A 27,729-nucleotide genomic window follows, 5' to 3' on the forward strand; every position below is an offset into this window, starting at 1 on the left:
AGTACAGAGATCTCTCCCAAGGACTGTGACAAGAGGACATCCTCTGCGTCTGGAGGAAAGAAAGTTTGTACACAAATATAGAAGAGGATTCTTTACGGTAAGAGCAGTGAGACTATGGAACTCTCTGCCTGAGGAGGTGGTGATGGTGAGTACAATAAAGGAATTCAAGAGGGGCCTGGATGTATTTCTGGAGTGTAATAATATTACAGGCTATAGCTACTAGAGAGGGGTCGTTGATCCAGGGAGTTATTCTGATTGCCTGATTGGAGTCGGGAAGGAATTTTTTTCCCTTTAAGTGGGGAAAAATTGCTTCTACCTCACAGGGGATTTTTTGCCTTCTTCTGAATCAACTTGCAGGATAACAGGACGAACTGGATGGACAAATGTCTTTTTTCGGCCTTACAGTATATACTATGTTACTATGTTATGTTACTATCAAAACATATGCTAGTACTAGTGTTGATCGAGCACCAAAGTGTGCTCGGGTCGAACACCTCGGGATGCTCGGGTGCTCTAATTGATGGAAACACCACCAAAATGGTTCGGGAACAGCATGGGGAGGATGTTTGGATGCATCTTGGACTCCCAGGTAGCTGCTGGGAAAGATATTGTCCGAGTAGTACGCCACTTTTACAAACTGACACTAATACGCACAAAACCGAAGATAAAATCGATTTTAGAGGAAAAATTGTTAGGAAACATTCTTTCTTGTATATTTACATGTATATAAAGTGCAAGTGCTGCCAAAAATTACAAGGAAGAGGCACTCCGAGTCTGATACAACCTGTATATCACATAAAGGAGGTCCTCATTCACATTGTGGTACAATTGTTCAGGTAGTGGGACTCCTGCACTCATAAAGCCTATGCACTAAGTGAAAGGGCTGCCAAAAATTACAAGGAACAAGCACTCCAATACAACCTTTATTACACATAAAGGAGGGCATCGTGCACCCTTGAAAAATTATGAATTATGGCCTGCTGGTGACCCTCAAAAACATTACGGGCGAGGGCCTGCTGCTGAGCTGACCATCTAAAATATTAAGGGTGAGGGTCTGCTGCAGCGCTGACTCTCTAAAACATTAGGGGCAAGTGCCTGCTGCTGATCTGAGCATCGAACAAAATAATTGGGCGAGTGCCTGCGGCCGAGCTGACCATTGAAAAAATTATGGGCGAGGGCCTGCTGGTGAGCTGACCCTGTAAAACATTATGGTTGAGGGCCTGCTGGTGAGCTGACCCTCTAAAACATTACATGCGAGGGCCAGCGGGTGAGCTGACCATCTAAAAGACTGTAGGTGAGGGCTTGCTGGTGAGCAGACCCTCTAAAACATTAAATGCGAGGGACTGCAGGTGAGCTGACCCTCTAAAAGTTTGTAGGTGAGGGCCTACTGGTGACCTGACCCTCTAAAACATTATATGTGAGGGCCTGCAGGTGAGCTGACCCTCTAAAAGATTGTAGGTGAGGGCCTGCTGGTGAGCTGACCCTCTAAAACATTACATGCGAGGGCCTGCAGGTAAGCTGACCCTCTAAAAGATTGTAGGTGAGGGCCTTCTGGTGAGCTGACTCTCTAAAACATTATATGCGAGGGCCTGCAGGTGAGATGACCCTCTAAAACATTACATGCGAGGGCCTGCAAGTGAGCTGGCCCTCTACGAGGAGCGAGTACACACTAATAAGCATGTTGATATGATGGAAGAAGAGGAGGAGGACGAGAAAAGGAAGAGTGAACCATATACCCTTTTTTGTGGGGAAAGGGTGCATGGGAATACAGTGTATTCAGTACATTATAAAAAACACATTTAAGGTGCCTTTAAGTTCAGCCCCTTTCCTCTGGTGGAGTAGAGAAGTCAGGGGCAATCCAGGCCATGTTAATTTTTATAAGAGTCAACCTGTCAGCATTTTCAGTTGACAGGCGGATGCGCTTATCAGTTATTATACCCCCAGCAGCACTAAATACCCACTCTGACAAAACGCTGGCGGCGGGGCAGGCCAGCACCCCCAAGTCGAAGAGCGCCAGTTCATGCCACGTGTCCAGCTTGGACACCCAGTAGTTGTAAGGCACAGAGGGATCATTGAGGACGCTGACACGGTCTGCTACGTACTCCTTCACCATCTTCCAAAACTTTTCTCTCCTTGTGACACTAGGCCGCACATCAGGGTGAGGGTGCTGGTGGGGTGTCATGAAACTGTCTCAGGCCTTGGAGAGTGTTGCCTTGCCTCTGTTGGAACTGCTGTGCGTTTCCCTTGTCTCCCCTCCTCGGTTGCCCAAGAAACTACGTACTCTGCCGGCAGCGTTGTCAGCTGGAATTTTTGGAGCAATTTTTCCACAAGGACCTTCTGGTATTGCACCATTTTGCTCGTCCTCTCCACCACAGGAATGAGAGATGAGAAGTTCTCTTTGTAGCGGGGGTCGAGAAGGGTGAACAACCATTAATCGGTGTTGTCCAAAATGTGTGGGTCACCGGAAAAGCAGCCTAACATAAAGTCAGCCATGTGTGCCAGAGTCCCAACAGGCAAGACTTCGCTGTCCTCATCAGGAGGATCACTCTCAATTTTCTCATCCTCTTCCTCCTCTTCTGCCCATCCACGCTGAACAGATGGAATTAAACTATCATGGGTACTACCCTCTGTAGCGGAGGCAACCGTCTCCTGCTCCTCCTCCTCATCATCATCATCCAATTTGCGCTGAGAAGATGAACTGAGGGTGGTCTGGCTATCACCCAGTGTAATGTCTTTCCCCATTTCCACCTCTTCCACATGCAAAGCGTCAGCCTTAATTGTGAGCAGCGAGCGTTTGAGTAGACACAGAAGTGGGATGGTGACGCTGATAATAGCATTATAGCCGCTCACCATCTGTGTTGATTCCTCAAAGTTTCTTAATACCTCACAGAGGTCAGACATCCATGCCCACTCCTCGCTTGTGAATAGCGAAAGCTGACTGGAAAGGCGACGACCATGTTGCAGCTGGTATTCCACTACTGCCTTCTGCTGCTCACAAAGCCTGGCCAACATGTGGAACGTCAAGTTTCAGCACGTGCTCACGTTGCACAACAGTCGGTGAGCTGGCAATTGTAAGCGCTGCTGCAGCGTTGACAGACCGGCGGAAGTCTTTGATGACTTGTGGAAATGGGCACACACGCGGCGCACCTTCACCAATAGCTCAGGCAAATTGGGGTAGGTTTTGAGAAACCGCTGAACCACTAAGTTAAAGATGTGGGCTAGGCATGGGATGTGTTTGAGCTTCCCGAACTCCAAAGCCACCACCAAGTTACGGCCATTATCAGACACAACCATGCCTGGTTCTAGGTTGAGTGGCGAGAGCCACAGCTCAGTCTGGTCTCTTATCCCCTGCCACAGCTCTGCGTTGGTGTGCTGTTTGTCACCTAAGCAGATCAGCTTAAGAACGGCCTGTTGACGCTTCCCCACTGCAGTGCTACACTGCTTCCAGCTATCGACTGATGGCTGACTGGTGCTGCAAGAGGATAATTCTGAGGTAGGAGTGGAGTAGGAGGCAGAGGAGGAGAAGTGGGGGTTGGAGCCACTAACGTAGGTGGTGGGAAAACCCTGATGGAATTAGGGCCCGCAATCCTTGGCATCGGTAGCACCTGTGCCACCCCAGGGTACGACTCGCTCCCGGCCTCCACAACGTTCACCCAGTGTGCCGTCAGGAAAATGTAGCGTCCTTGGCCACAAGCACTTGTCCATGTGTCAGTGGTTAAGTGGACCTTCCCAGTAACTGCGTTGGTCAGGGCACGGGTGATGTTACGTGACACATGCTGGTGTAAGGCGGGCATGGCCCACCGTGAAAAATAGTGGTGGCTGGGGACTGCGTAACGAGAGACGGCCGCCGACATCAGGCTGCGGAAGGCCTCAGTGTCCACAAGCCTAAATGGCAACATTTCCAGGGCCAGTAATTTGGAAAGTTGCGCATTTAGTGCTATGGCCTGTGGGTGGGTGGCTGGGTATTTGCGCTTGCATTCAAATACTTGGGGTAAGGACATTTGTACGCTGCGCTGGGACACGGAAGTAGATGCTGATGGTGCTTGCGAAGGTCCAGGTCCAGGGCAGGAGGCATCCAAGCCTGCGCCTTCGACGGGGGATTGTCCAACATGTAACACAGGGGAAGAGGAGGCAGTGGTGTGACCCGCAGACATAGATTGTGGACTCAGGCATTCGGCCCACCTATTACGGTGCTTTGATGCCATGTGGCGGATCATGATGGTGGTGGTGAGGTTGCTAGTGTTCACGCCCCTGCTCATTTTTGTATGGCACAGGTTGCAACATACAATTCTTTTGTCATCCGCACATTCCTCAAAAAAGCACCAGACTGCGGAACACCTACCACTTCACAAGGGAGATTTCCGCAAGGGTGTGCTCCGGGGAACAGTTGCGGGCCTGTTTGGTATGGCCCGCCTTCTCCCTTTTGCCACCCCACTGCCTCTTCCAGCCTGTTGCAGTGCTGCGGATCCCTCCCCCTCTGTACTGCTGTCCTCGCTCGGCTTGCCACCTTCCCAGGTTGGGTCTGTGACTTCATCGTCCACCACCTCCTCTTCCACTTCTTCACTCTGCTCATCCTCCTGACTTGTTGACCTAACAACAACCTCAGTTATTGACAACTGTGTCTCATCCTCATCATCAACCTCTTGAGACACTAATTGCTGTTGACTTATTGGCAACTGTGTCTCATCATCATCATCCACCTCCAGAAACACTAATTGCCGTTCCCCACCATCATCTTCTTGTGACTGTGGATGCTCAAGAGTTTTGGAATCAGGGCACAAGATCTCATGTCCTTTTTCAAGCAGGCTTGTCGAGAGGCCCAAATGAAGCAATGGCGCTGAAAATAGCTTCTCGGAATATCCGAGTGTGGGATCACTTGTTTGGCAAGAGTCTCCATGGTGGGAGGAATGAGAATCAGGGTGAGGATTGTGCTGACCAGACTCTTGGCTACTGAGACTGGACTTGTTTAAAGACAGGGTGGTGCTTAACCGACTGAAGGCATTATCTGCTGCAATCCAACCGACCACCTGGTCGCACTGGTCTGACTTCAACAGTGGTGTCCTGAGCCACCCTACAAACTGGGACATGAAGCTAGGTATCGTGGATGATTGTTTTTCTTGTGCTCTAGCAGCAGGCACAGTTTCAACACGCCCAGGGCTACGGCCTCTGCGTGCACCATCGGCATCACGGCCACTTCCCTGTCCCTTACTGCTCGCCTTCTTCATATTAAATGTTATATATGCTTGAAAGTATGTCACACGAACAGTAGCGTAGGATTTGTAAGTGTATGCGCAAAAAAAGAAAAAAAGGTATTTGGGATGTGGAAACGTCACACAGGATATATACCGCAGATAATGCCGCTGATGTCAGCAGCGGCTAATATAAAATTACAGGGAATGTCACAGGTATTTGGGATGTGAGAAACGTCACACAGGATATATACCGCAGATAATGTCGCTGATGTCAGCAGCGGCTAATATAAAATTACAGGGAATGTCACAGATATTTGGGATGTGGAAACGTTACACAGGAGATGTACCCCAGGTAATGTCACTGTCCGCAGCGGACACCATCTACGGAAAAAGTACACTGGATGTCACTGATATTTTTTGGATGTGCACACGTTACACAGGAGATGTAGCGCAGCTAATGTCACTGTCCTCAGCGGACACCGTCTACTGAAAAAGTACACTTGATGTCACAGATATTTTTGGGATGCGCACATGTTACACAGGAGATGTAGCGCAGATAATGTCGCTGTCTGCAGCGGCCTAACTATTGTACGCTATTTAGCGCAGGATGTGCAAAAAATAGATATTGCTGCCACACACAATAGTCCTTAAAAGGACTTTTGGGTCTGTAAAGTTTTAGCAATTTAGAGCAGGTTGCACTAAAAATATTTACTGCTGCCACACAAGTTTTTCAACTTCCAAAATAATTATTTCTCTCTCTACACCAGTGGTGGCCAACCCGCGGCTCGCTAGCCACATGCGGCTCCTTGCGCCTTCATTTGCGGCTCGCAGGGGAGCGGTGCAGCCAGCTCTTACTCTCCTCTCTGCAGCTAGCAAATTAATAATCTGCAGCAGCAGCGCGTAAGTGAAGCGGTGGAAGGCTGGAACGAGGCCGAAGAGTGGAGAGGACTCAGAGCGCCAAGAGCGGGCACGTGACTCACTGAAGCTCCGCCTCCTCCTCTGGCAGAGAAGGCAAAGCTGCAGTGCTTATCCCCGCCGCCAGCCGCCGATGTGCCCGCCCACAGCCCCACGCCCCCATCTGAGATTGTGTTTGTGTATGACCTAATGCCCGCTCCCAGTCTTCTCAGTGCCAGCCCAACAGCCAGATTCATGAGACCGCAGGCTTGGTCTGTGCGGGCGGCAAGAAGTGGAGCAGCAAGCAAGGAGGACCTGCTTCCATCTCCATAGTAAATTTTAATGAATGTTAATGGTGGACAGCAGGGCAGGGCAGTGGGCACTCAGAGCAGCAGTGGCAGAGAGACTCACTGAGGCCAGCAGCAGCCATTTTAGTCCGATTACAGCCACTCTGCAGCTTTGGCTCTAATTTGACTGAAATGGCTGCTGCCGGCCTCAGTCTCTCTACCACTGCTGCCTTGCCTTTTTTTTTTACAAGTGCCACTGTAACACCCCAGAGTTGTGTCTCTTTTACCCTGCTACAATCTCCTAAGGCTGAGTTCACACGGGTGAGATTTCCGCGCGGGTGCAATGCGGGAGGTGAACGCATTGCACCCGCACTGAATCTGGACCCATTCATCTCTATGGGGCTGTGCACATGAGCTGTGATTGTCATGCATCACTTATGCGTTGCGTGAAAATCGCAGCATGCTCTATATTATGCGTTTATCACGCAACGCAGGCCCCATTAAAGTGAATGGGGCTGAGTGAAAATCGCAAGCATCCGCAATCAAGTGCGGATGCGGTGCGATTTTCACGCATGGTTGCTAGGTGACAGTCCATTCACTGTATTATTTTCCCTTATAACATGGTTATAAGGGAAAATAATAGCATTCTTCAATACAGAATGCTTAGTAGGTCATATCACATGGTCCAATCACATGATCCATCACCGTGGTGATGGACCATGTGATTGGACCATGTGATCTGACATCACCACAGGTCCTTTAGCCGTCAGCTCATGATTAAAGAAGTAAGAAGAGATCGGCAGCTACGCGATCAAGAGGAGAAGGTGAGTTAATTCTTTTTTATTTTTTAACCCTCAATTGACCACCTACTAAGCATTCTGTATTAAACGGAATCTTTCACACCGATTCACCCTATTAACCTAATAACAGACTTATGTCCACGGCATCCCCCCTATTAAAACTGTGCTTACCATATGTTGCTTGCTATCATCGTTCCTCCGAAAAACACTTTTATTCCGTATGCAAATTAGGCTGTAAAGGTACCCAGGGGCGGCCTTACAACGGCCGATGCCCAGGCCCCTGGGTCATTTTCATACCAATCCACTCCCCCTCCGCCGCTTCTGCCCGACCTTCGGCCGCGTCTGCCCACCCTTGGTCTCTTCTCTTACCTTCCTCCTACTGTCCGTAATCCCGCGTGCGCATTGAATGACCACAGTCTGGCCGGGGCATCACAGTTTACCGTGTGCATGTGCCAGCCCCGGCCTAACTTACGTTCTTGCCGTGATCACAGCATCACGGCAAGAACGTAAGTTAGGCCCGGGCCGGCGCATGCGCACAGGGGGAGTGGATTGGTATGAAAATGACCCAGGGGCCTCGGCACCGGCCGTTGTAAGGCACCCTCACAGCCTAATTTGCATACGGAATAAAAGTGTTTTTCGGAGGAACGATGATAGCAAGCAACATATGGTAAGCACAGTTTTAATAGGGGGGATGCCGTGGACATAAGTCTCTTATTAGGTTAATAGGGTGATTCGGCGTGAAAGACTCCCTTTAAAGAATGCTATTATTTTCCCTTATAACCATGTTATTATAATTACATCTACACAACACCGAACCCAAACCTGAACTTCAGTGAAGAAGTTCGGGTCTGGGTACCACCGCATTGCACCCGCGAGATAAAAACTGAACAACGGAACGCAATCGCAGTCAAAACTGACTGCAATTGTGTACCTACTCACGCAACGTATCCGGACCTTATCCGGACACTCTCGTGTGAACTCAGCCTAAGAGCATTAAAATTGTCATCTGATGTAATTTTACATTATATCCTCACAACTGTGCATTATAAACCTTGTTAAATGTATATTGCTGTAATTTACATGTTCACCAGCAGGTGGCAGCAATGCTCTGGTAAGGACTTAGATTCAGTTTAGTGTTCCTAAGCTAGAATAGTTAATTCCAGTTTAGCTCCCCCCTCTGTGAGCAGAGTGCGCTGTGCCCACATCCTGCCTCATGGGGAGAGAAGGAAGTAAGAGTCAGTGTAGCCCACCCCCTACTAGGGGTAGGGTGTGCATGTTAGGAGCTCCCAGATATAGGGAACCAAACCAGGATCTTGTCTCGGCTGAGACATTGATCACCATCCCCAGCCGGAGCCCTACAGCCTCAGTTGGATGAAGCAAGCAGACAAACTTCAGAATTCCAGGAAGAAAGCATACCCTGTGAAGATAACTGTGAGTAACATCCAGAGACCCAGGAGAAGCCATATTCTTCCTCAGCTAGTCAGTCCCCAGACAGCAGAAGATAGAAAGTGCAGAAGCCAAATTCCTGCCACAGTCTAGAGCTAACCAGCAGACGTCCTTTCCTGCAAGCTCCAGGTACATGAGAGAGCAGAAGATAAATTCCTGCCAACCATTGCCAATACCTGCTGGGATCTAAGACTAATGCTGTATCTTGCTTGGATGAAAGTTACCCTCAGTAAAGTTTGAACTTCACCCAAGGTCTGGATCTCAATTACTGCTGCAAATTCCTCTATTACTCCTACTAGCACCACACTCAATTTATTGCAAGTGAGCCAGGATCCAGGAGTCCAGCCGTACCCAGGTAGGAGACACCGTTGACACCATTACTACTACCATACAGAGACATTACACCACTCTGGCATTCCTAACCTGGGACGTGAGTTATAACACCTTAGAGGGCCCTGTGATTGTACCCTGCGTATGCTGCTATTGGCGTCATGAACAAAACTATAGACTATAACCTACACCTGACCCAGCCATTGCATAAATTGGCGTCAGAGTGCATACCCCGGTCCAGCTCACCGCACCACTGCCCAGCACATTGAGCATATGGGCGGTCGTCTAAGCATGGGAGGTCATCTGAGCATGGGGCGGTCACCTGAGCATATGGGCGGTCATCTAAGCATGGGCGGTCATCTGAGCATGGGGCGGTCACCTGAGCATATGGGCGGTCATCTAAGCATGGGCAGTCATCTGAGCATGGGGCGGTCATCTGAGCATGGGGCGGTCATCTGAGCATGGGGCTGTCATCTGAGCATGGGCTGTCATCTGTGCATGGGGCGGTCATCTGAGCATGGGGCGGTCATCTGAGCATGGAGCGGTCATCTGAGCATGGGGCGGTCATCTGAGCATGGAGCGGTCATCTGAGCATAGGGCGGTCATCTGAGCATAAGGCGGTCATCTAAGCATGGGGCGGTCATCTGAGCATGGGGCTGTCATCTGAGCATTGGCTGTCATCTGTGCATGGGGCGGTCATTTGGGCATGGGGCGGTCATCTGAGCATGGGTGGTCATCTGCGCATAGGGCGGTCATTTGAGCATGGGCTGTCATCTGAGCATGGGGCGGTCATCTGAGCATGGGCGGTCATCTGAGCATAAGGCGGTCATCTGAGCATAAGGCGGTCATCTGAGCATGTGGTGATCATCTGAGCATGGGGCGTCATCTGGGTATAGGGCGGTCATCTGAGCATGGGCGGTCATCTGAGCATGGGGCGTCATCTGGGTATAGGGCGGTCATGTGAGCATGGGCGGTCATCTGAGCATAGGGCGGTCATCTGAGCATGGGCGGTCATCTGAGCATGGGGCGTCATCTGGGTATAGGGCGGTCATGTGAGCATGGGCGGTCATCTGAGCATAGGGCGGTCATCTGAGCATGGGCGGTCATCTGAGCATGGGGCGGTCATCTGAGCATGGGCGGTCATCTGAGCATGGGCGGTCATCTGAGCATGGGGCGTCATCTGGGTATAGGGCGGTCATCTGAGCATGGGGCGGTCATCTGAGCATAGGGCGGTCATCTGAGCATGGGGCGTCATCTGGGTATAGGGCGGTCATCTGAGCATGGGGCGGTCATCTGAGCATAGGGCGGTCATCTGAGAAATATTAAAACACATTGTGAAAAACAAAGATTGCCAGAAGTCTCACTAAAGCTGTCTACACTACAGGTAGGAAAGGTGGTTTAAATACACTTTTAAATGTTTGAAAACTCAATTGCAGTAATACTGTCGTGTGCACGCATATTTGTGTAAATGTATAGCTTGTGGCTCCTGGCAGTCATACGTTGTTGTTTTTTGGCTCTTTGTGTCTGTAAGGTTGGCCACCCCTGCTCTACACTATCTTTCCCTTCCTCAGCACAGCTCTCCCTGACTAAGGGTCCATTCACACATCCGCAATTTCCTTGCGAAATTTGAGGAACGGAATTGCGGACCCATTCATTTCTTTGGGGCAGCACGATGTGGTGCCCGGATCCGGAATTGCGGATCTGCACTATATAACACCCGATGACGCGTATCCGGCCAGCCAATCACTGTAATGCCAGTAACCAACATGACTACGGCATTACAGTGATGGCAGTACTTACCTGCACATTTATTGACTGCATAGCAGCCAACAAACGTGCGGGGTGGAGACTCGAGCTTTGCGCTCAAGCACATGCGGTATTCGGCCGAATACCGCCATGTGCCGAGCATGCTCGATCAACACTAGCTAGTACATGAAAAGTAACAATAAAAAGTAAAATAAAAATACTAGAATCTTCAAAGTAAAGGTTTATAACAATGGCTTTCGTCTTATTTCTGTGGTGTGCCCCACTCCCTAAAAAAAGGAAAATGAGGCAAAAAAAAAATAATAAAAAAAAATAAACAAATAAGACGAAAATAAAAACTGTACATATCTGCCCACTTCATATCTACCAGAATGTGCCCGATTGTACAGTATACATGGGACATAACTACAGGCAGGAAGGTATTGTGGCCCCGGATTCCTTCACAGCAGACACATCAGTGTCACCATGTTTAGGTGAAGTTCTGACAAGTTGGGATCTGAAGTATAAAGGGGCTGCGGGCTGTGTCTATACAGTGTCGGTGCAGGCCAGATATGATGGCGGTCTCACTGGAACTCACCCGGCTCCCGGGCCTCCTCCATTCTGTCCGTGCCGCGCGGTGTTGTCACCCCGTCTCCATGACAACCGTGCACAGCGCAGACTCCGCCCCCAGAGTCCGGACATTCTGCAGCACCGCGCCGCCGTGCTTGAATGGGCACCGTATACAGGACTCTGCCAGCCCAAACCAGGGATACATGCCTTCATTGTAATGTACCGGCAATACATGCAATTTGTAGGTTGAGCACCCCTTATGATGTCACCAATGCAATGCCAAAGCCGGTGACGTCACCACCTTAAATGAGACATGCCAGTGTTCACCACATGCACTGCAGCTACATGGGCAGTGATGTCAGCCCCTCTTGTTTAATCTGGCTGGCACCCCTTGTGACATCACTATTAATCCTGGGCCTTTAAAACGTCACTGACAATGTGCATTATCCCAATGCTGCCAATGTGACATCACCAGGCTTGTGTCTGCCATTCCTATGACATCATTAACCCTGTAAGGTCCCACACCCTCCAGTCCATGACTCCAATAATCCTCTTGATGACATCATGCCTATAGGGGCAATGAAGCCAAAGGTGCCACTGCTATGGCTTGGCCCACACCTGCTCCGGGGACTAGCCTTTGTGGTGTTGCCACAGCTGAGGGTCATGGAGCCCAAGTTCTAGGGTTGACACCACATGTTATGTCGCCACACACCACTTCATCACCTGTGACACATTGTAAAGGGGACACATCAAGCACTGTCCCTGACCGGCCACCATAATCAGTGATGTTGTAGCAGCAAGCTGGCAGCATAATCACCCCCGCTGGCATTAGGATGTCCACTTTAAGATCAGGCAATGAAATTAGAGGTGGGTAGGCTACTAATTTATCACCTATGGTGCATCCTATTTAATGTTTCCTAGTGGGTAACGACATTGCAGGGTTAACATGAGGGGGGAACAGCACTGCCTGGTGATGCCATCTTTAATCATGGCATCAAAGGTTGGTAGGCACATGGGTGGGTAACCTGTGGGTTACCAGTGCATGTGATGACATCATAATGAACGATATCAGTGATATTTCTGGATGTGTCGCTTTTAAATCTCCAGAAAGAGTTGTAATGGCACCGGTGATTGGGCGACAGATGTAGAGTGAGGTGGCAATGTGGGCATTATGCCGCTGAAGAGGAGGTAACGGGCACATCCGGTCAGGTCTTCTGCAGAATAGCCTGCAGGCAGTCGGTCATGTGATCATTGCCGAGCTTGCTAAACAGAATTTAGGTAAAGCCCTGGAGAGCTCCTCCTGTAAAAACCATGCTGGCAATTACTGCATCACCAAACCGTGGCAGTAATGTCTCGCTGGACAAATTACCAAGTGGTTTTTACACGTGAAACTGTGTTGTTGTTTTTTTTAAATATGTTTCTTTTGTAAAAATCGTAATGGTTGCGGTTTTGCCACACGGTAACTGGCTGCACGGCACACAACTGCAACGTTGTAAACCCAGCCTTATACAGTCCAAGCAGAGACGTAACGTGAATCTCCTGGGCTCCAACACAAAACTGCTAAAGCGTCTTGTTGAGAGAATGGTGACTACTAATGTTGCCTAGTTGACAGACTTTGAGAGGGGACGCATCATTGTACTGAGAGAAGATGGTCGTTTTGATGAATCGCCCACCATCTAGCTGTGACCTAGCTGTTAGGAGATGTTATGAGCAGTAGTTATGTGAGAGCACACACAGCGAACAGGCTCCAGACAGACCACCAGTAGCGAGGATTGTTTGATCTGCCGTCCTGTATGAGCAGCTCCCACAAGACAGGGTATTGGTTATTCTCCGCTCGCCCTCCTTGATCTATCGCTTACTAGCCCCTGACTCCCCCACCCCCAGCCCGATCCCCATAAGCCGGCCTTGTCCGAACCCCAATAAGACACGGACACCAAGTTGGAGTATATCGGCCACAGCAGCCGTTTTATTACAAACACATACATAAATAAATAACCTTTTATTTTTTACAAAACATAACCTTAAAGAGGACCTTTCACCGATTCTTACCCTATGAACTAACTATACAGATATGTAGAGCGGCGCCCGGGGATCTCCCTGCACTTACTATTATCCCCGGGCGCCGCTCCGTTCTCCTGCTATGCCCTCCGGTATCTCCGCTCACTAAGTTATAGTAGGCGGAGATACCAGTCCCTAAGTTATGGTAGGCGGAGTCTGCCCTAGCGCTGGCCAATCGCAGCGCAGAGCTCACAGCCTGGGAGGTTATTTTCTCCCAGACTGTGAGCTCTGCAATGCGATTGGCCAGCGCTAGGGCAGACTCCGCCTACCATAACTTAGGGAACGGAGATACCGGAGGACATAGCAGGAGAACGGAGCGGCGCCCGGGGATAATAGTAAGTGCAGAGAGATCCCCGGGCGCCGCTCCACATGTATGTATACTTAGTTCATAGGGTAAGAATCGGTGAAAGGTCCTCTTTAAGTCATATATCCAACTTATTCCCAACATATCCCTGAGTAACACGGGGGAGGTCCTGGAAGCCCCAAACCTAGGAATTTTCCGCCAGTATCTTTCAGCCGACTTGGCCCCAGCCGTTAAGCGTCAGCTCGGAGGCACCACTGATGGCTCGCCCAAATTCCGCCACAACCGATCACCAGCCATGGGAGTCCAGCTCCAACCGTGGAGCCCTCCCATCCTCATCACCTGAATCTCTCCAACTTCAAGGACCTCCCACCGCTACAGCCGCCGTGACAAATTTAGACCCATGATCCCCACCCCCTCCCTCCCCTCCGCCTCCTCCGTCCCTTCGGCTCAGTCTCCGGAAAAGGAAAGAAGAGTGGGCGGGTGGGAGCTCTGATTCACCATAAAATGGCCTCCTTCTTCACCGGACCCTCGACTATTTAACCCCTTGATCCACGCCTCCCATAACTTAAACTAGCCAATTAGCTTCCCTGGGGGCTCCCTCAAACCAGCCCCCCCTCATGTTCGCCTCCCCTAAAGGCTACGCCCCTCAGTCCGGTTATTACTTTACGGGGTATTGGTTATTCTCCGCTCGCCCTCCTTGATCTATCTCTTACTAGCCCCTGACTCCCCCACCCCCAGCCCGATCCCCATAAGCCGGCCTTGTCCGAACCACAATAAGACACGGACACCAAGTTGGAGTATATCGGCCACAGCAGCCGTTTTATTACAAACACATACATAAATAAATAACCTTTTATTTTTTACAAAACATAACCTTAAGATATATATCCAACTTATTCCCAACATATCCCTGAGTAACACGGGGGAGGTCCTGGAAGCCCCAAACCTAGGAATTTTCTGCCAGTATCTTTGAGCCGACTTGCCCCCAGCCGTTAAGCGTCAGCTCGGAGGCACCACTGACGGCTCGCCCAAATTCCGCCACAACCGACCACCAGCCATGGGAGTCCAGCCCCAACCGTGGAGCCCTCCCATCCTCGTCACCTGAATCTCTCCAACTTCAAGGACCTCCCACCGCCACGAACGAACTTGCTTGACCTCTTAAGCCTGTGCGTCCCTCCACATCCGTAGAGCTGTATTTATGCCCTCCTGTGTCGCCAGGCACCACATGTCTATCCCAACTGGGTTCAAGTGACCGCCGTCAGACCGCCAAAAAGCCCCGACCCCTTTTTTCAATTCGGTATGCCTTACTACGACTGCCCCATTCCTTGCCATGAACCGCCCTATGGCCCGGTTAGCTTTTATCCTAGCCTTATTGATCCCTTCCACAGAACGTGCTCCCCTCCACACTTTTCGGGTAACGATGTCCGACCAAATGGAAATTAAACTCGGGAACAACGCCCACAACCGAAGTAAATCAAACTTTACGTCCTTCACTAATTCCCTCAACGGCCGCACTCCCAAATCGTTGCCCCCCCACGTGCAACACCAACACATTCGGTGCCCTGTCCAACCTAACAAACTTGTGGACCTCAGGCAACACACCCCCCCACACCATTCCCCTACAACCCAACCATCTTACCAGCGCTACCGATCGATCAAACCCCAACTGTTGACCATCCGGCCGAACCGCTGCCCGGATGGCTCCCCAGAAAACGTATGAATGACCCATTAACCAGATTAACGCTGGGTCCGAATCTGTAACGAAAAAATAAGATCAAAGAAGCATACCATGCGGGATGAAACAAAGTAAAACGCAGTATCACAGTCGTTCTGGACGCATGTAAGATCTAAAACGAATCGATTCCCACCTCCCTATCTGCTTTATCACGTCCTGACCCAGCCCCCGTCTAGCCGCCTCCATCGCTGCCCCGATTCTAAAGGAGTGGCTAGAGTAACCTGCCAGCTCTATGCCCAACTGCCCTAAACACTGTTTGAAGACCGCTGTAAATTGGAAACGGGAAAGGAAAGAACCGTCCGCATGCACCAAGAGAGGGGAAGTTGTCCCCCGCACCTCCACCCCATACACCCGAGGCCTCTTCCCTCCCCATCTGTTTTTGATCTTCTAATACGAAATTCCACCCTATCCGGAAAGAGGTCCACATCATCCCTGAACAGCCCTCCCTGTCTCTTAACGGACGGACAAAACAATTCACCCAAACGCAATGCCCCGAAAAATGCCAGTGAAAAAGCTAACCGAAACAAACGCAACTCCCACGGCGAGGCACAGACACCCTCTAATTGCTCCCCCAACCTTAAAAGCAAGGCAAAAGACACCGGCCTACGATCATCTTCCCCCGACTGAGAACGCCGCTAACCCTTTAACGCCCTCACCACCAGAAAAGACTTGGTGACATCCGGCAGATTCCTGAGGCGAAAACTGAAAGCCAAACCCAAAACGCAACTGTTAATTCTAGAGATAGACCACCCCTCCTCTCTACAATGGCCAATGAACAATAGCATGGGAATTTAAAAGTCATCTGTCTCAACACCCAACCTTGTCTTCCATTCTTCCCAGCATTGCCATGCCCTATTGTATGTTTCCCACGTACCGGGTGCGAGTGAAGCCCGTATGAGCCCCACTACGGTGTCTCCAGGAGTTCCCACAGGCAACTCGGGCAGTCCAGCCCGTGTTTCTCTGCCTCTGGGGCCAGCTGGCGGAAACATTACCACTGTGAACGAGAGAGGGCATCAGCAATACAGTTGTCGACTCCTGGAACATGCACTTCTACTACCCAAGCATTGAGTGACAAACACTCCAAGAATAGCCTCTGTAATAGGTGTACCACTAACGGTGAAGAAGCCGACAACCCGTTGATTGCTTGTACTACTCCCATGTTGTCACAGTGGAAACGGACCTTCTTGTTCCTAAAATCCCTCCCCCATAGCATTGCCACCACTACAATAGGGAAAAGTTCCAGTAACGCAAAATTCTTAACCCAGCCCCTTTCCACCCAGGTATCGGGCCAACCGCCCGCACCCCATTGACCCCCGCAGTAAACCCCATAACCGCCTCCCCCCACAGCGTCGGAAAAAAGGTCAAAATAAAAGGAGTCCACCACCTCCCCCATAAACATTTCCCTGCCATTATAACATTCCAGAAACGATGCCCAAACTTGCAGATCTGCCCTCAGCTCCTTTCCTAGCCTAATGTAATGGTGCGGTGCCGCCACCCCCGCCGTTGCCGCCGCCAAACGCCTACTAAATATTCTTCCATAAGAATGATCCGACAAGCGAAATAGAGCTTTCCCAGGAGTGACTGTAGGTTCCGCAATCGAATTTTTTTACAGGCGCCGCGCCCTTTTGACTTCCATTTTTAAGTCCTCAACGTTGTTCATGGGCAGCCTACATTCCATCCTCACTATGAGTCAATCACTATGCCCAGGAAGCTCAATTCCGTGGTCGGTCCTACAGTTTTTTTCTGCCGCTAGGGGAACCCCGAAGGAATTAAACAACACCTCCATCGTGTGCAGCAGTAAAGAGCACACACTGGATTCCGGGGGGCCAACACATAAGAAATCGTCCAGATAGTGAATGATTGATTCACATCCGGAGGAGTCCACTACCGTCCATTCTAGAAAAGAGTTGAACTTCTCAAAATATGCACATGATAAAGAACACCCCATTGGTAAACAACGATCAACGAAAAAATTTTCCTCCCAAAAACATCCCAACAAATGCAGGCTATCCGGATGCACCGGCAACAGTCTAAATGCTGACTCGATGTCCGTTTTCGCCATCAATGCCCCCCTCCCGAACTTCCTAACCCACTTCACTGCCGCATCAAACGAGGTATAGACTACCGAACACAGGGTCGGATCAATACCGTCGTTGACCGAAGATCCCTTTGGAAACGTATTCGCCTCCTTCTTTGGGACCACCCCCAGTGGCGACAAACGCAAGTCCTGCAAAGGTGGTTCCAAAAACGGGCCAGCCATCCTTCCCAGCCTTACCTCCCTTTCCAACTTTTTGGTAACTACGTCTGGGTGCTCCCTTGCCGACTGCAAGTTCTTTTTAAGCAGCATGAGCCCAGACGGAATAAACAGAATTTTAAATCCCTCCGAAAAACCTTCCCGTAACAATTTTGCAGCCCCCCACCCGGATATCTAGCGAGAAACCGGTCCATATTTTTCAGACGCACCTTTTCCAGAACCCTCGCTCCCCCTCTGCTTGGCCCCTCTAAAACACCGCGTGGCTCCGTGGGACCCACCACAATTGGAACATTCGTGCTTGAATTTGCACTTAGCTCCAAATTTACACCCCCCTTCATTGAATAGAAAGCACAATCCCTTCGCGGATGCTGCCCTGAATCCGGATTGTCCCCCCGCTCCTGATTCGCTCCGAAAGGCCTGGCCTGACCTAATCGGCGCCGTCACTTTTAGCCACAAAGCGATGTCTTTGTGGTCCCATTTTATATTTGGGCGCACCGCCTTCCGCTGCCTAAACTGCTCGTCGTAAGGCAGCCAGGCCATACCCCCATATACACGGTAAGCTTCCCCGATGGCACCCAAGTAACAAAAAAGCGCGGAGCAGCCCTCTGGCGCTTTTTCCCCTATCACACTGGCCAATATCGCGAACGCCTGCAACCAGTTAGGGAACGTCCGCGGTATCAGCCGGTACCTACGCTTTTCCTCGTCCTCCCTCTTGCCCTGATCCTTTCGCGCCCTATCCAAATTGAATTTGTCCAAAGGGAGAAGGGAAAATATTTCCACGTACTCCCCTTTCCAGATGAGCTCCCTAACCTCCTGCTTTAAATGTGCCCCCAACGGGCCCTCAAAACAAACGTAGACTTCGCCCTTCGCCCTATCGTCTAAAATCATTATATCCTCCTGTTCAGACCCGCCTGCCTGCGTTTGCATAGACGCCGAAGTACCCCTTGGAACCACCGTGGATGTCCCTGGAGCTGGCGGCCCCCCGTGGCCACCCCTACTCCCCACGCCGGCAATGGCCCTAGTGTTTCCGACCCGCCGGTGCCCCCCTTCTTACTTCTTTAATCATGAGCTGCCGGCTAAAGGACCTGTGGTGACATCACATCACATGGTCCAATCACATGGTCCATCACCGTGGTGATGGACCATGTGATTGGACCATGTGATCTGATGTCACCACAGGTCCTTTAGCCGACAGCTCATGATTAAAGAAGTAAGAAGAGACCAGCAGCTACGCGATCAAGAGGAGAAGGTGAGTTAATTATTTTTTATTTTTTAACCCTCAATTGACCACCTACTAAGCATTCTGTATTAAAGAATGCTATTATTTTCCCTTATAACCATGTTATAAGGGAAAATAATAACATCTACACACCACCTAACCGAAATCTGAACTTCAGTGAAGAAGTTCGGGTCTGGGTACCACAGTCAGTATTTTATCACGCGCGTGCAAAACGCATTGCACCCGCGCGATAAAAACTGGACAACGGAACGCAATCGCAGTCAAAACTGAATGCAATTGGGTACCTACTCGCGCGGGTTTGCCGCAGTACACCCGGGACGCATCCTGAACAAATCCGTCACGCCAGTGTGAACTCAGCCTTAGGGTCCATTCACACGTCCGTAAGTGTTTTGCGGATCCGCAAATTGCGGATCCGCAAAACACGGACACCTGCAATGTGCGATCCGCAATTTGCGGATCCGCACATCACAGACACTATAATAGAAAATGCCATTTCTGGTCCGCAATTGCGGACAAGAATAGGACATGTTCTATTTTTTCCAGGAACGAAATTGCGGATCCCGAAAAAACGGATCCCGAAAATGCGGATGCCAATCCAGGAAATGTGGATTTGCATCCATTCCAGCCCTATTGAAAGTGAATGGGTCCGCAAATTGCGGAACGAATGCGGACCCAAATTACGGACGTGTGAATGGACCCTTAGAAGGAAACTGGTGTCACGGAGCCCATTACGTGTCCTTCCATTGATAGCCAGTCACTGTCACCTTCATTTGCGATGCAGTCATAAACAAAAACCTAGAATAATAATGACTGGAACCATTGAAAAAAAAGGGGGTCAGTCAGCACATCCCAATGCGCAGATGCACGCCGCCATGGCTAGAAACACGAAGAAAAAACACAATGCAACAGCACTCTGCAAACACAAATAAAGTACAATAATGCCATAGTTATAGAAAATATTCTGATGCTAATGCTACGCTTATTTTGTAAATTTGAGATTCTTTGAAAATACATTTTGTACAAAATTATTTGGGTCCGTCTGCCAAACGTCAAGGCGATCTCTGTAAGACGTGAACCTAACACTAAATACTACCTGTTAAGCCTCGTTGTATGCCCGTGGCCGTATTGCAGCTCGCATACGGCAGTTCCGCAATACACGGGCACCGGCTCGTGTGCACTCCGCATCACAGATGAGGACCCATTCACTTGAATGGGTCCGCAATCACGGAACCCCACAGAAGCACTACAGAGTGCTTCCGTGGTGTTTCTGTCCGTGCCTCCGCACTGCAAATAGAACTTGTTCTATTTTTTTGCGGGGCGGACAGATCACGGAATGAGTCTCGATCCGTCCTGGCCGCCGCACAGACGTTGCCCGTGCATTGCGGTTTCCAATGCACGGAACAGATGCACAACGTTCGTGTGCAAGAGGCCTTATAGTGCCATACTGGCCGCCATAAGGTTGAGGGAATGCAGGATCCACATGCATGCTGGGTCCACTCTGCCTTTTACCATTTTTGGTGCCATAATGGCCTCCATTAAATCCAGGGAATGACCTCAAATTTGGTGATACACTCCCTTCTCATATATCCCTCTTTCCAGTCTAATCAGGGTAGGTTCTCACAGAGTTTTTTGGAGAAGGTTTTGAGGCAGATTTTCATGCACGTTTTTTCAGCCAAAAGCAGAAGTGGATTCAGCAGGAAGAAGTGTAAGTCCTTCCTTTGCCTCGAAACATTCTCACGCTACGCCCGCAATTTTAGACCTGGCGTGAGCGGGGAGTAGTTGCCTAAATGTGGCGTTCAGATTGATAAATGACCGCCATAAAGTTTTGTTTGATTCCAACAAATCCTTCCTGGTGCGTTATTCTTTTGTCAATGAGCGTTCAAGGCCCTGCGATATTTAGCAGAATCCCCTTTAGAAACAATAATTCTATTACCAGCGTTAACTTTAACGTGAGCTATATTAATCTGTCTTCAGTATGCGCCCTCGGTAAAAACCTGGCAAGCATGGCTGATTGGTTGTTCATTTTAGTGGGGACGGTTAGTGTCACTTAGAGGACATTGTCCAGACTCCTTGGCAGATCAGTAGATTATTAGACAACTATCTACTCCACCTTCACATATATCTGGTGACGGTGCACAGTAGACCTAATACTGTACCTCATAATGCCCTTTCTGAGTATTAGGCTGTGGTACCCCCTATTGCACTTGGATATTGGGCTGAACACCTCAGGCGGGCAGTTCTCACAGTACCATTCTCTAGGTACCACAGTTCACTTTTCATCAGTTGCCATCATGGTTCGCTCTCCTCCCATCTTTGGTTGAGAAGATCGTTAGCTGAATACACAGAAAATAAGACAGTTAAAGGTTAGGTTATGTGAACTGCCTTCACTTATATCATTGTGTACAAGGCCTGTCATTTCCATGACTGGTGATGCAAACTTTTACTAGCCGCTAAGATATAGTTAAATGTAGAAGCATTGTGTCATGGAACTTCACATGACTGCCCTGTGCTGTTCCTTCAGTCTGTGGCTTCCTGTTTTCTCTCTTTTCTCAGCATCATAACAGGGTTACGCTCAGCTCAACCATCACGATCACACGCCTGGTGACTGCCTCCTGCGAATCCATCACACGGATCTCATGACGCCTACAGACATTCGTTTGCAGCAAAAGGAACTGTTTGAGTGTGAACCACACAGCAGTGCGGGGCAAGGCAGACATCTTAATCTAGAATATCTACAGAAATATGTAACTGACTATTAATATTCAGTAAAGGTAGTGCAATTTACACCTGCTCTTTAGGCTAGGGCTACACGGCGACATGTGTAGCGCAACAAGAAGTGTACATGTGCCGCGCAACATTTATTGTAATGATAGCCAATGGTGTCGCACTAGGACATGCTGTGATTCTGATGCAGCAGTCGCACAAAAATCTAGCTTGGATGGATTTTTTTTACAACTGTCGTGTCGCAGTCGCAGCATGTCACACCTTACATAGAAACCTAGAATGTGTCGGCAGATAAGAACCATTTGGCCCATCTAGTCTGCTCAATATACTGAATATTATGGATAGCCCCTGGCCCTATCTTATATGAAGGATAGCCTTATGCCTATCCCATGCATGCTTAAACTCCTTCACTGGATTTGCAGCTACCACTTCTGCAGGAAGGCTATTCCATGCATCCACTACTCTCTCAGTAAAGTAATACTTCCTGATGTTACTTTTAAACCTTTGCCCCTCTAATTTAAAACCATGTCCTCTTGTAGCAGTTTTTCTTCTTTTAAATATTCTCTCCTCTTTTACCTTGTTGATTCCCTTTATGTATTTAAAAGTTTCTATCATATCCCCTCTGTCTCGTCTTTCTTCCAAGCTATACATGTTAAGGTCCTTTAATCTTTCCTGGTAAGTTTTATCCTGCAATCCATGTACCAGTTTAGTAGCTCTTCTCTGAACTCTCTCCAAAGTATCAATATCCTTCTGGAGATATGGTCTCCAGTACTGAGCACAATACTCCAAATGAGGTCTCACTAGTGCTCTGTAGAGCGGCATGAGCACCTCCCTCTTTCTACTGGTAATTCCTCTCCCTATACACCCAAGCATTCTGCTAGCATTTCCTGCTGCTCTATGACATTGTCTGCCTACCTTTAAGTCTTCTGAAATAATGACCCCTAAATCCCTTTCCTCAGACACTGAGGTTAGCACTGATTTTATATTCTGCTGTTGGGTTTTTACACCCCAGGTGCATTATCTTGCACTTATAAACATTACATTTTTGTTGCCAGATTTTTGACCATTCCTCTAGTTTTCCTAAATCCTTTTCCATTTGGTGTATCCCTCCAGGAACATCAACCCTGTTACAAATCTTTGTGTCATCAGCAAAAAGACACACCTTACCATCGAGGCCTTCTGCAATTTCGCTGATAAAGATATTAAACAATATGGGTCCCAGAACAGATCCCTGAGGTACCCCACTGGTAACAAGACCATGGTCTGAATATACTCCATTGACTACAACCCTCTGTTGTCTGTCCCTCAGCCACTGCCTAATCCATTCAACAATATGGGAGTCCAAGCACAAAGACTGCAATTTATTGATAAGCCTTCTATGTGGGATGGTATCAAAAGCCTTACTAAAGTCTAGATAAGCGATGTCTACTGCACCTCCGCCATCTATTATTTTAGTCACCCAATCAAAAAAATCAATAAGATTAGTTTGACATGATCTCTCTGAAGTAAACCCATGCTGTTTTTCATCTTTCAATCCATGGGATTTTAGATGTTCCACAATCCTCTCCTTAAAGAGGACCTTTCACCGAATCTTACCCTATGAACTAAGTATACATACATGTGGAGCGGCGCCCGGGGATCTCTCTGCACTTACTATTATCCCCGGGCGCCGCTCCGTTCTCCTGCTATGCCCTCCGGTATCTCCGTTCCCTAAGTTATGGTAGGCGGAGTCTGCTCTAGTGCTGGCCAATCGCATTGCAGATCTCACAGCCTGGGAGAAAATAACCTCCCAGGCTGTGAGCTCTGCGCTGCGATTGGCCAGCGCTAGGGCAGACTCCGCCTACCATAACTTAGGGACTGGTATCTCCGCCTACTATAACTTAGTGAGCGGAGATACCGGAGGGCATAGCGGCAGAACGGAGCGGCGCCCGGGGATAATAGTAAGTGCAGGGAGATCCCCGGGCGCCTCTCTACATATCTGTATAGTTAGTTCATAGGGTAAGAATCGGTGAAAGGTCCTCTTTAAGTATGGTTTCCATTAATTTCCCCACTATTGCTGTCAGGCTTACTGGCCTATAGTTGCCCGATTCCTCCCTACTACCTTTCTTGTGAATGGGCACAACATTTGCTAATTTCCAATCTTCTGGGACGACTCCTGTTACCAGTGATTGGTTAAATAAATCTGTTAATGATTTTGCTAGTTCGCCGCTGAGCTCTTTTAATAGCTTTGGGTGTACCCCATCAGGCCCCTGTGACTTATTTGTATAAATTTTAGGCAATTTTACAGTGCGACACCATAGACTGTCATTACAATAAATGTCGCCGTGTTGCCTAAAATATTCAGCTTCACTTTACAACAAGCTTTAGGGCTCATGCACACAACCGTATCTTCAGGCCGCATCCGACCTGCATTTTTTTTGTGGATCCATTCATTTCAATGGGGCTGCACACTGTGTGCTGTCCGCATCCGTAAGTCTGTTGCACGACTCCCAGCCGGCTGCATGCCTCCACTTTTTTTTTTTTTCAGACTCCACTAGAACATGTCCTATTCTTGTCCATTTTGCGGACAAGGATAGGACATTTCTAGTGGAGTCTGAAAAGAAAAAAAGTGGTGGCATGCAGCCGACTGGGACCGGACTGGGTGGCATGCGGACCGCAAAACAAATACGGTCGTGTGCATGAGGCCTTAGGGATATGCCAGAAGATGCAATGAACCATGCCGTGGCCCAGTGCAGCAGAGACAGAAAACCAATGTAAAGTGACTACAAATAGTGTAACATAGGGGGGGATTTATTATTTGTGGTGGTTTTGGTGTCAGTTTTAAGTCTGTCTTTGCTTTGTGAGGTTGCGTCAAAATGTATGAAATAGCTCACAGTAATAATATATTTGCCGCAAATGCAATATAGTTTTTGCGGATCCCCAAAACACAGAAGCCGCCCATGTGTCTTCCGCAATTTGCGGAACGGAAGAGGCGGCCCATTGTAGAAATGCCTATTCTTGTCCGCAAAACGGACAAGAATAGGACATGTTATAATTTTTTTGCGGGGCCTCGGAATGGAGCAACGGATGCGAACAGCACACGGAGTGATGTTCGCATCTTTTGCGGCCCTATTGAAGTGAATGGGTCCGCACCCGAGCCATAAAAACTGCGGCTCGGATGCGGACCAGAAAAACGGTCGTGTGCATGAGGCCTATGTCTGTAAAAGGACACCAGGGTGTTGCCTTGAGTGGAGACGTTACTTTTTTACGACTTTTTAAAAAGTTGCGCATCATAAATGAGACTTAAAGGCGTTGTAATCTGAAATCTTAACATACTTTTCACTGCACTTCTAAAAGTGGCGATCACTAAATGTCACAAATTTTGACCAGGCATCGTTTGCAACTTTTTTAAACCACAAAACTAGCAGATTTGATAAAGAACCCCTATAGTTTGTAAGGCCAAAAAAAGGACATACATTTATTCAGTTCAGCCTATTATCCTGCCAAGTTGATCGAGAGGAAGGCAAAAACCCCATGAGGTAGAAGCCAATTTTGTGAATGCGTTCTTAAAGAGGAGCTGTCACCTCCCCTGACATTCCTGTTTTAGTAACTACTTGCATTCCCCGTGTAATACCAGTTCAGGAGCATCTATTCCTATGGCTCTATGTTGTGTCATTCCTTTATTATTCCTGCTAAAAGTTTTTAAATGAATTTCCAGCAGCTTGCGGTAAGGGTACAGATGGGTGTTACCAGTTGGAGGTCTGTCCCTGTACAGTCTGCGACTGGCCGCACTGATTGGATAATGTCAGACTAAACATATAGGTGAGATCTATCATTTTAAGGCCTCCCGCACACGAACGTGTGCTGCCCGATGCCGTATTGCGGACCGCATTTGCGGATCCGCAATACACGGGCAACGTTCCGTGGGCTTTCCGCATCACAGATGCCGACCCATTCACTTCAATGGGTCCGCAAATCCGGAAATGCGGAATGGAAGCACGGAACGGAACTCTACGGAAGCACTACGACGTGCCTCCATGGGGTTTCGTCCCGTACTTCCGTTCCGCAAAAAGATAGAACATGTCCTATCTTTTTGCGGAACGGGCGGATCGCGGACCCATTAAAGGGAACTTGTCACCTGGATTTGGGGTATAGAGCTGAGGACATGGGTTGCTAGATGGCCGCTAGCACATCCGCAATACCCAGTCCCCATAGCTCTGTGTGCTTTTATTGTGTATAAAAACCTGATTTGATACATATGCAAATTACCCTGAGATGAGTCAGAGCTTGAAAATATGACTCTTCTCTGGTCACACAAGTAAGATATGACTCTTTTATGTTAATTTGCATATGTATCAAATCATTTTTTTTAAACACTAAAAGCACACAGAGCTATGTGGCCGCTATTGCGGATGTGCTAGCGGCCATCTAGCAACCCATGTCCTCAGCTCTATACCCAAAATCCTGGTGACAGGTTCCCTTTAAAGTGAATGGGTCCGCAATCTGCTGCGCAGCACGGCCACGGGGCCCACACGTTTGTCTGCAGGAGGCCTAATCCTGCCTGTGATGATAAGGATATGACTGCTGAAAAGTGATCTGTACAGACCAAGAGGTGGCGCCTATTATTAAAGGGGGTATCTGAAATGCAGCATGATACCATGTGGCCAGCACTTCCATATGCCGTACCTTCGGTAGAATCGGTAGCACGTGTGTGAGTGAATCTGAATTTGTAATGCTTTAGCACGTGCAGCAGCTTGTAATTTCGGGCTCGGATAACCCCTTAAAACTTAGTGGCCAGTGCGAAAACTGCAGGATTTAAGATTTTTGGGAAAATATAGAAAGTGACATTGAAAATTAAAAATAACATCATTAGAGATGAGCGAAGTATTGGAAAATTCTATTTGGCTGCTTTGCCAAATATTACAAAACAATTAGATTTGTGACTAATTACTTCGTCACTAAGCGCATCTCTTTATAAGTAGTGGGTGTAACGACAGGGAGCGGCGATTGCGCCAATCCTCATCATTCTACCCCTCAGATGCCGCATTCATAACTGTGTAAAATAAATTTTTAAAAAAATTCATACTTACCTCATTCATTTGCTGGTGACGGGCCAGTCGCCGCCATCTTGATTGAAGATCTGGCGTAAATTCTTGCGTGACCAGTCATCACGTCGGCCGGTGTGGTGCCGTCATACGTCACTGCGCACAGGATTTTGTGCAAGATCTTTAAACAAGATGGCGGTGGCTGGCCCATCGCGAGCAAATGGATGAGATACCGTACGTATGATTATTTTTTTTTTTTTACACTATTTCCGGTAAGATTGATTCGCTACCACGTAACACGAGGAAATTCACAACTAATCAAATTTATCCTGAAATTCGGATCTTTAAAGATATTTTTAACATAAGAACTTAATTTAAACAATTGGTTATGTTCTGATGACACATTCCCTTCAGTTTAGTTCCAGTATATACGGCGCAGCGAGCTGGAAATGGTAGCAGTCAGACTGAAAGTGTACTACTGTGGGACGCTCAGCCATGCATATGCTGGTCATGATAATTATCCCACATATGCAAATGTTTACCGTGTTGTCAAGCAGCTGTATTTGAGACTAAAATGGAAATGTGTGCGCATGAACTGTGCGTGTTTATCAGATGGCTCGTAAAATATTAATAGTAACAGAAAGTCAAGTAATGGTGTGAAGGGTGATCACTACGGGCTCACCTGAACTGGCCTGTTTACAGGGGTTGTCCTGGACAGCGCTGGGGAAAAACAATAAAGAAATAAATAAGAAAAGAGCTGCTTCTCCCAGCTGCAGAGGTGACATCATCACGTGACCGCTGCAGCCAATCACTGGTCTCTTTGGTGCACTGGGTAAACGGAGTCCAGCCAGGAGAACTGGAGTGGCGGCGCTGGATCTGCAAAGTAAGTACTGCTGTATTGGTTATGGCAGGCTTTTCCCCAGGGTTGTCTGGTTTCTTACTGAAACTAGACAACCCCTTTAACGAGCACCTCTTGGCAGGATCAAACCTAAACCAAGTATACTCCCTGATAGGGTTGATCTTGCTGATTAAACCAATACTTGTCTTTTGAAAATCAGTTGCGGCGTTCCAGAGAAAAAAAGACTTCTTCTTTATGCAAATAAGGGCTTCAGTGCACCGAGGGCCTAG

General features: G+C 48.6%; 1 protein-coding gene across 1 annotated transcript in view; it reads right to left on the minus strand.

Moving 5' to 3' along the window:
• The window catches only part of ERICH6 (glutamate rich 6), a 131,971-nt gene extending 120,622 nt beyond the window's left edge, over positions 1 to 11,349 (minus strand). Inside the window, exon 1 of the mRNA XM_040428088.1 lies at positions 11,291 to 11,349. Within this exon, the coding sequence (XP_040284022.1) occupies positions 11,291 to 11,312 (22 nt within the window). The 5' untranslated portion in view covers positions 11,313 to 11,349. The remainder of the gene's footprint in view (positions 1 to 11,290) is intronic.
• Between the last annotated feature and the right edge of the window lie 16,380 nt (positions 11,350 to 27,729).

This window comes from Bufo bufo, chromosome 4, assembly GCF_905171765.1.
Source record: "Bufo bufo chromosome 4, aBufBuf1.1, whole genome shotgun sequence".
In the NCBI taxonomy this organism is placed as follows: domain Eukaryota; kingdom Metazoa; phylum Chordata; class Amphibia; order Anura; family Bufonidae; genus Bufo; species Bufo bufo.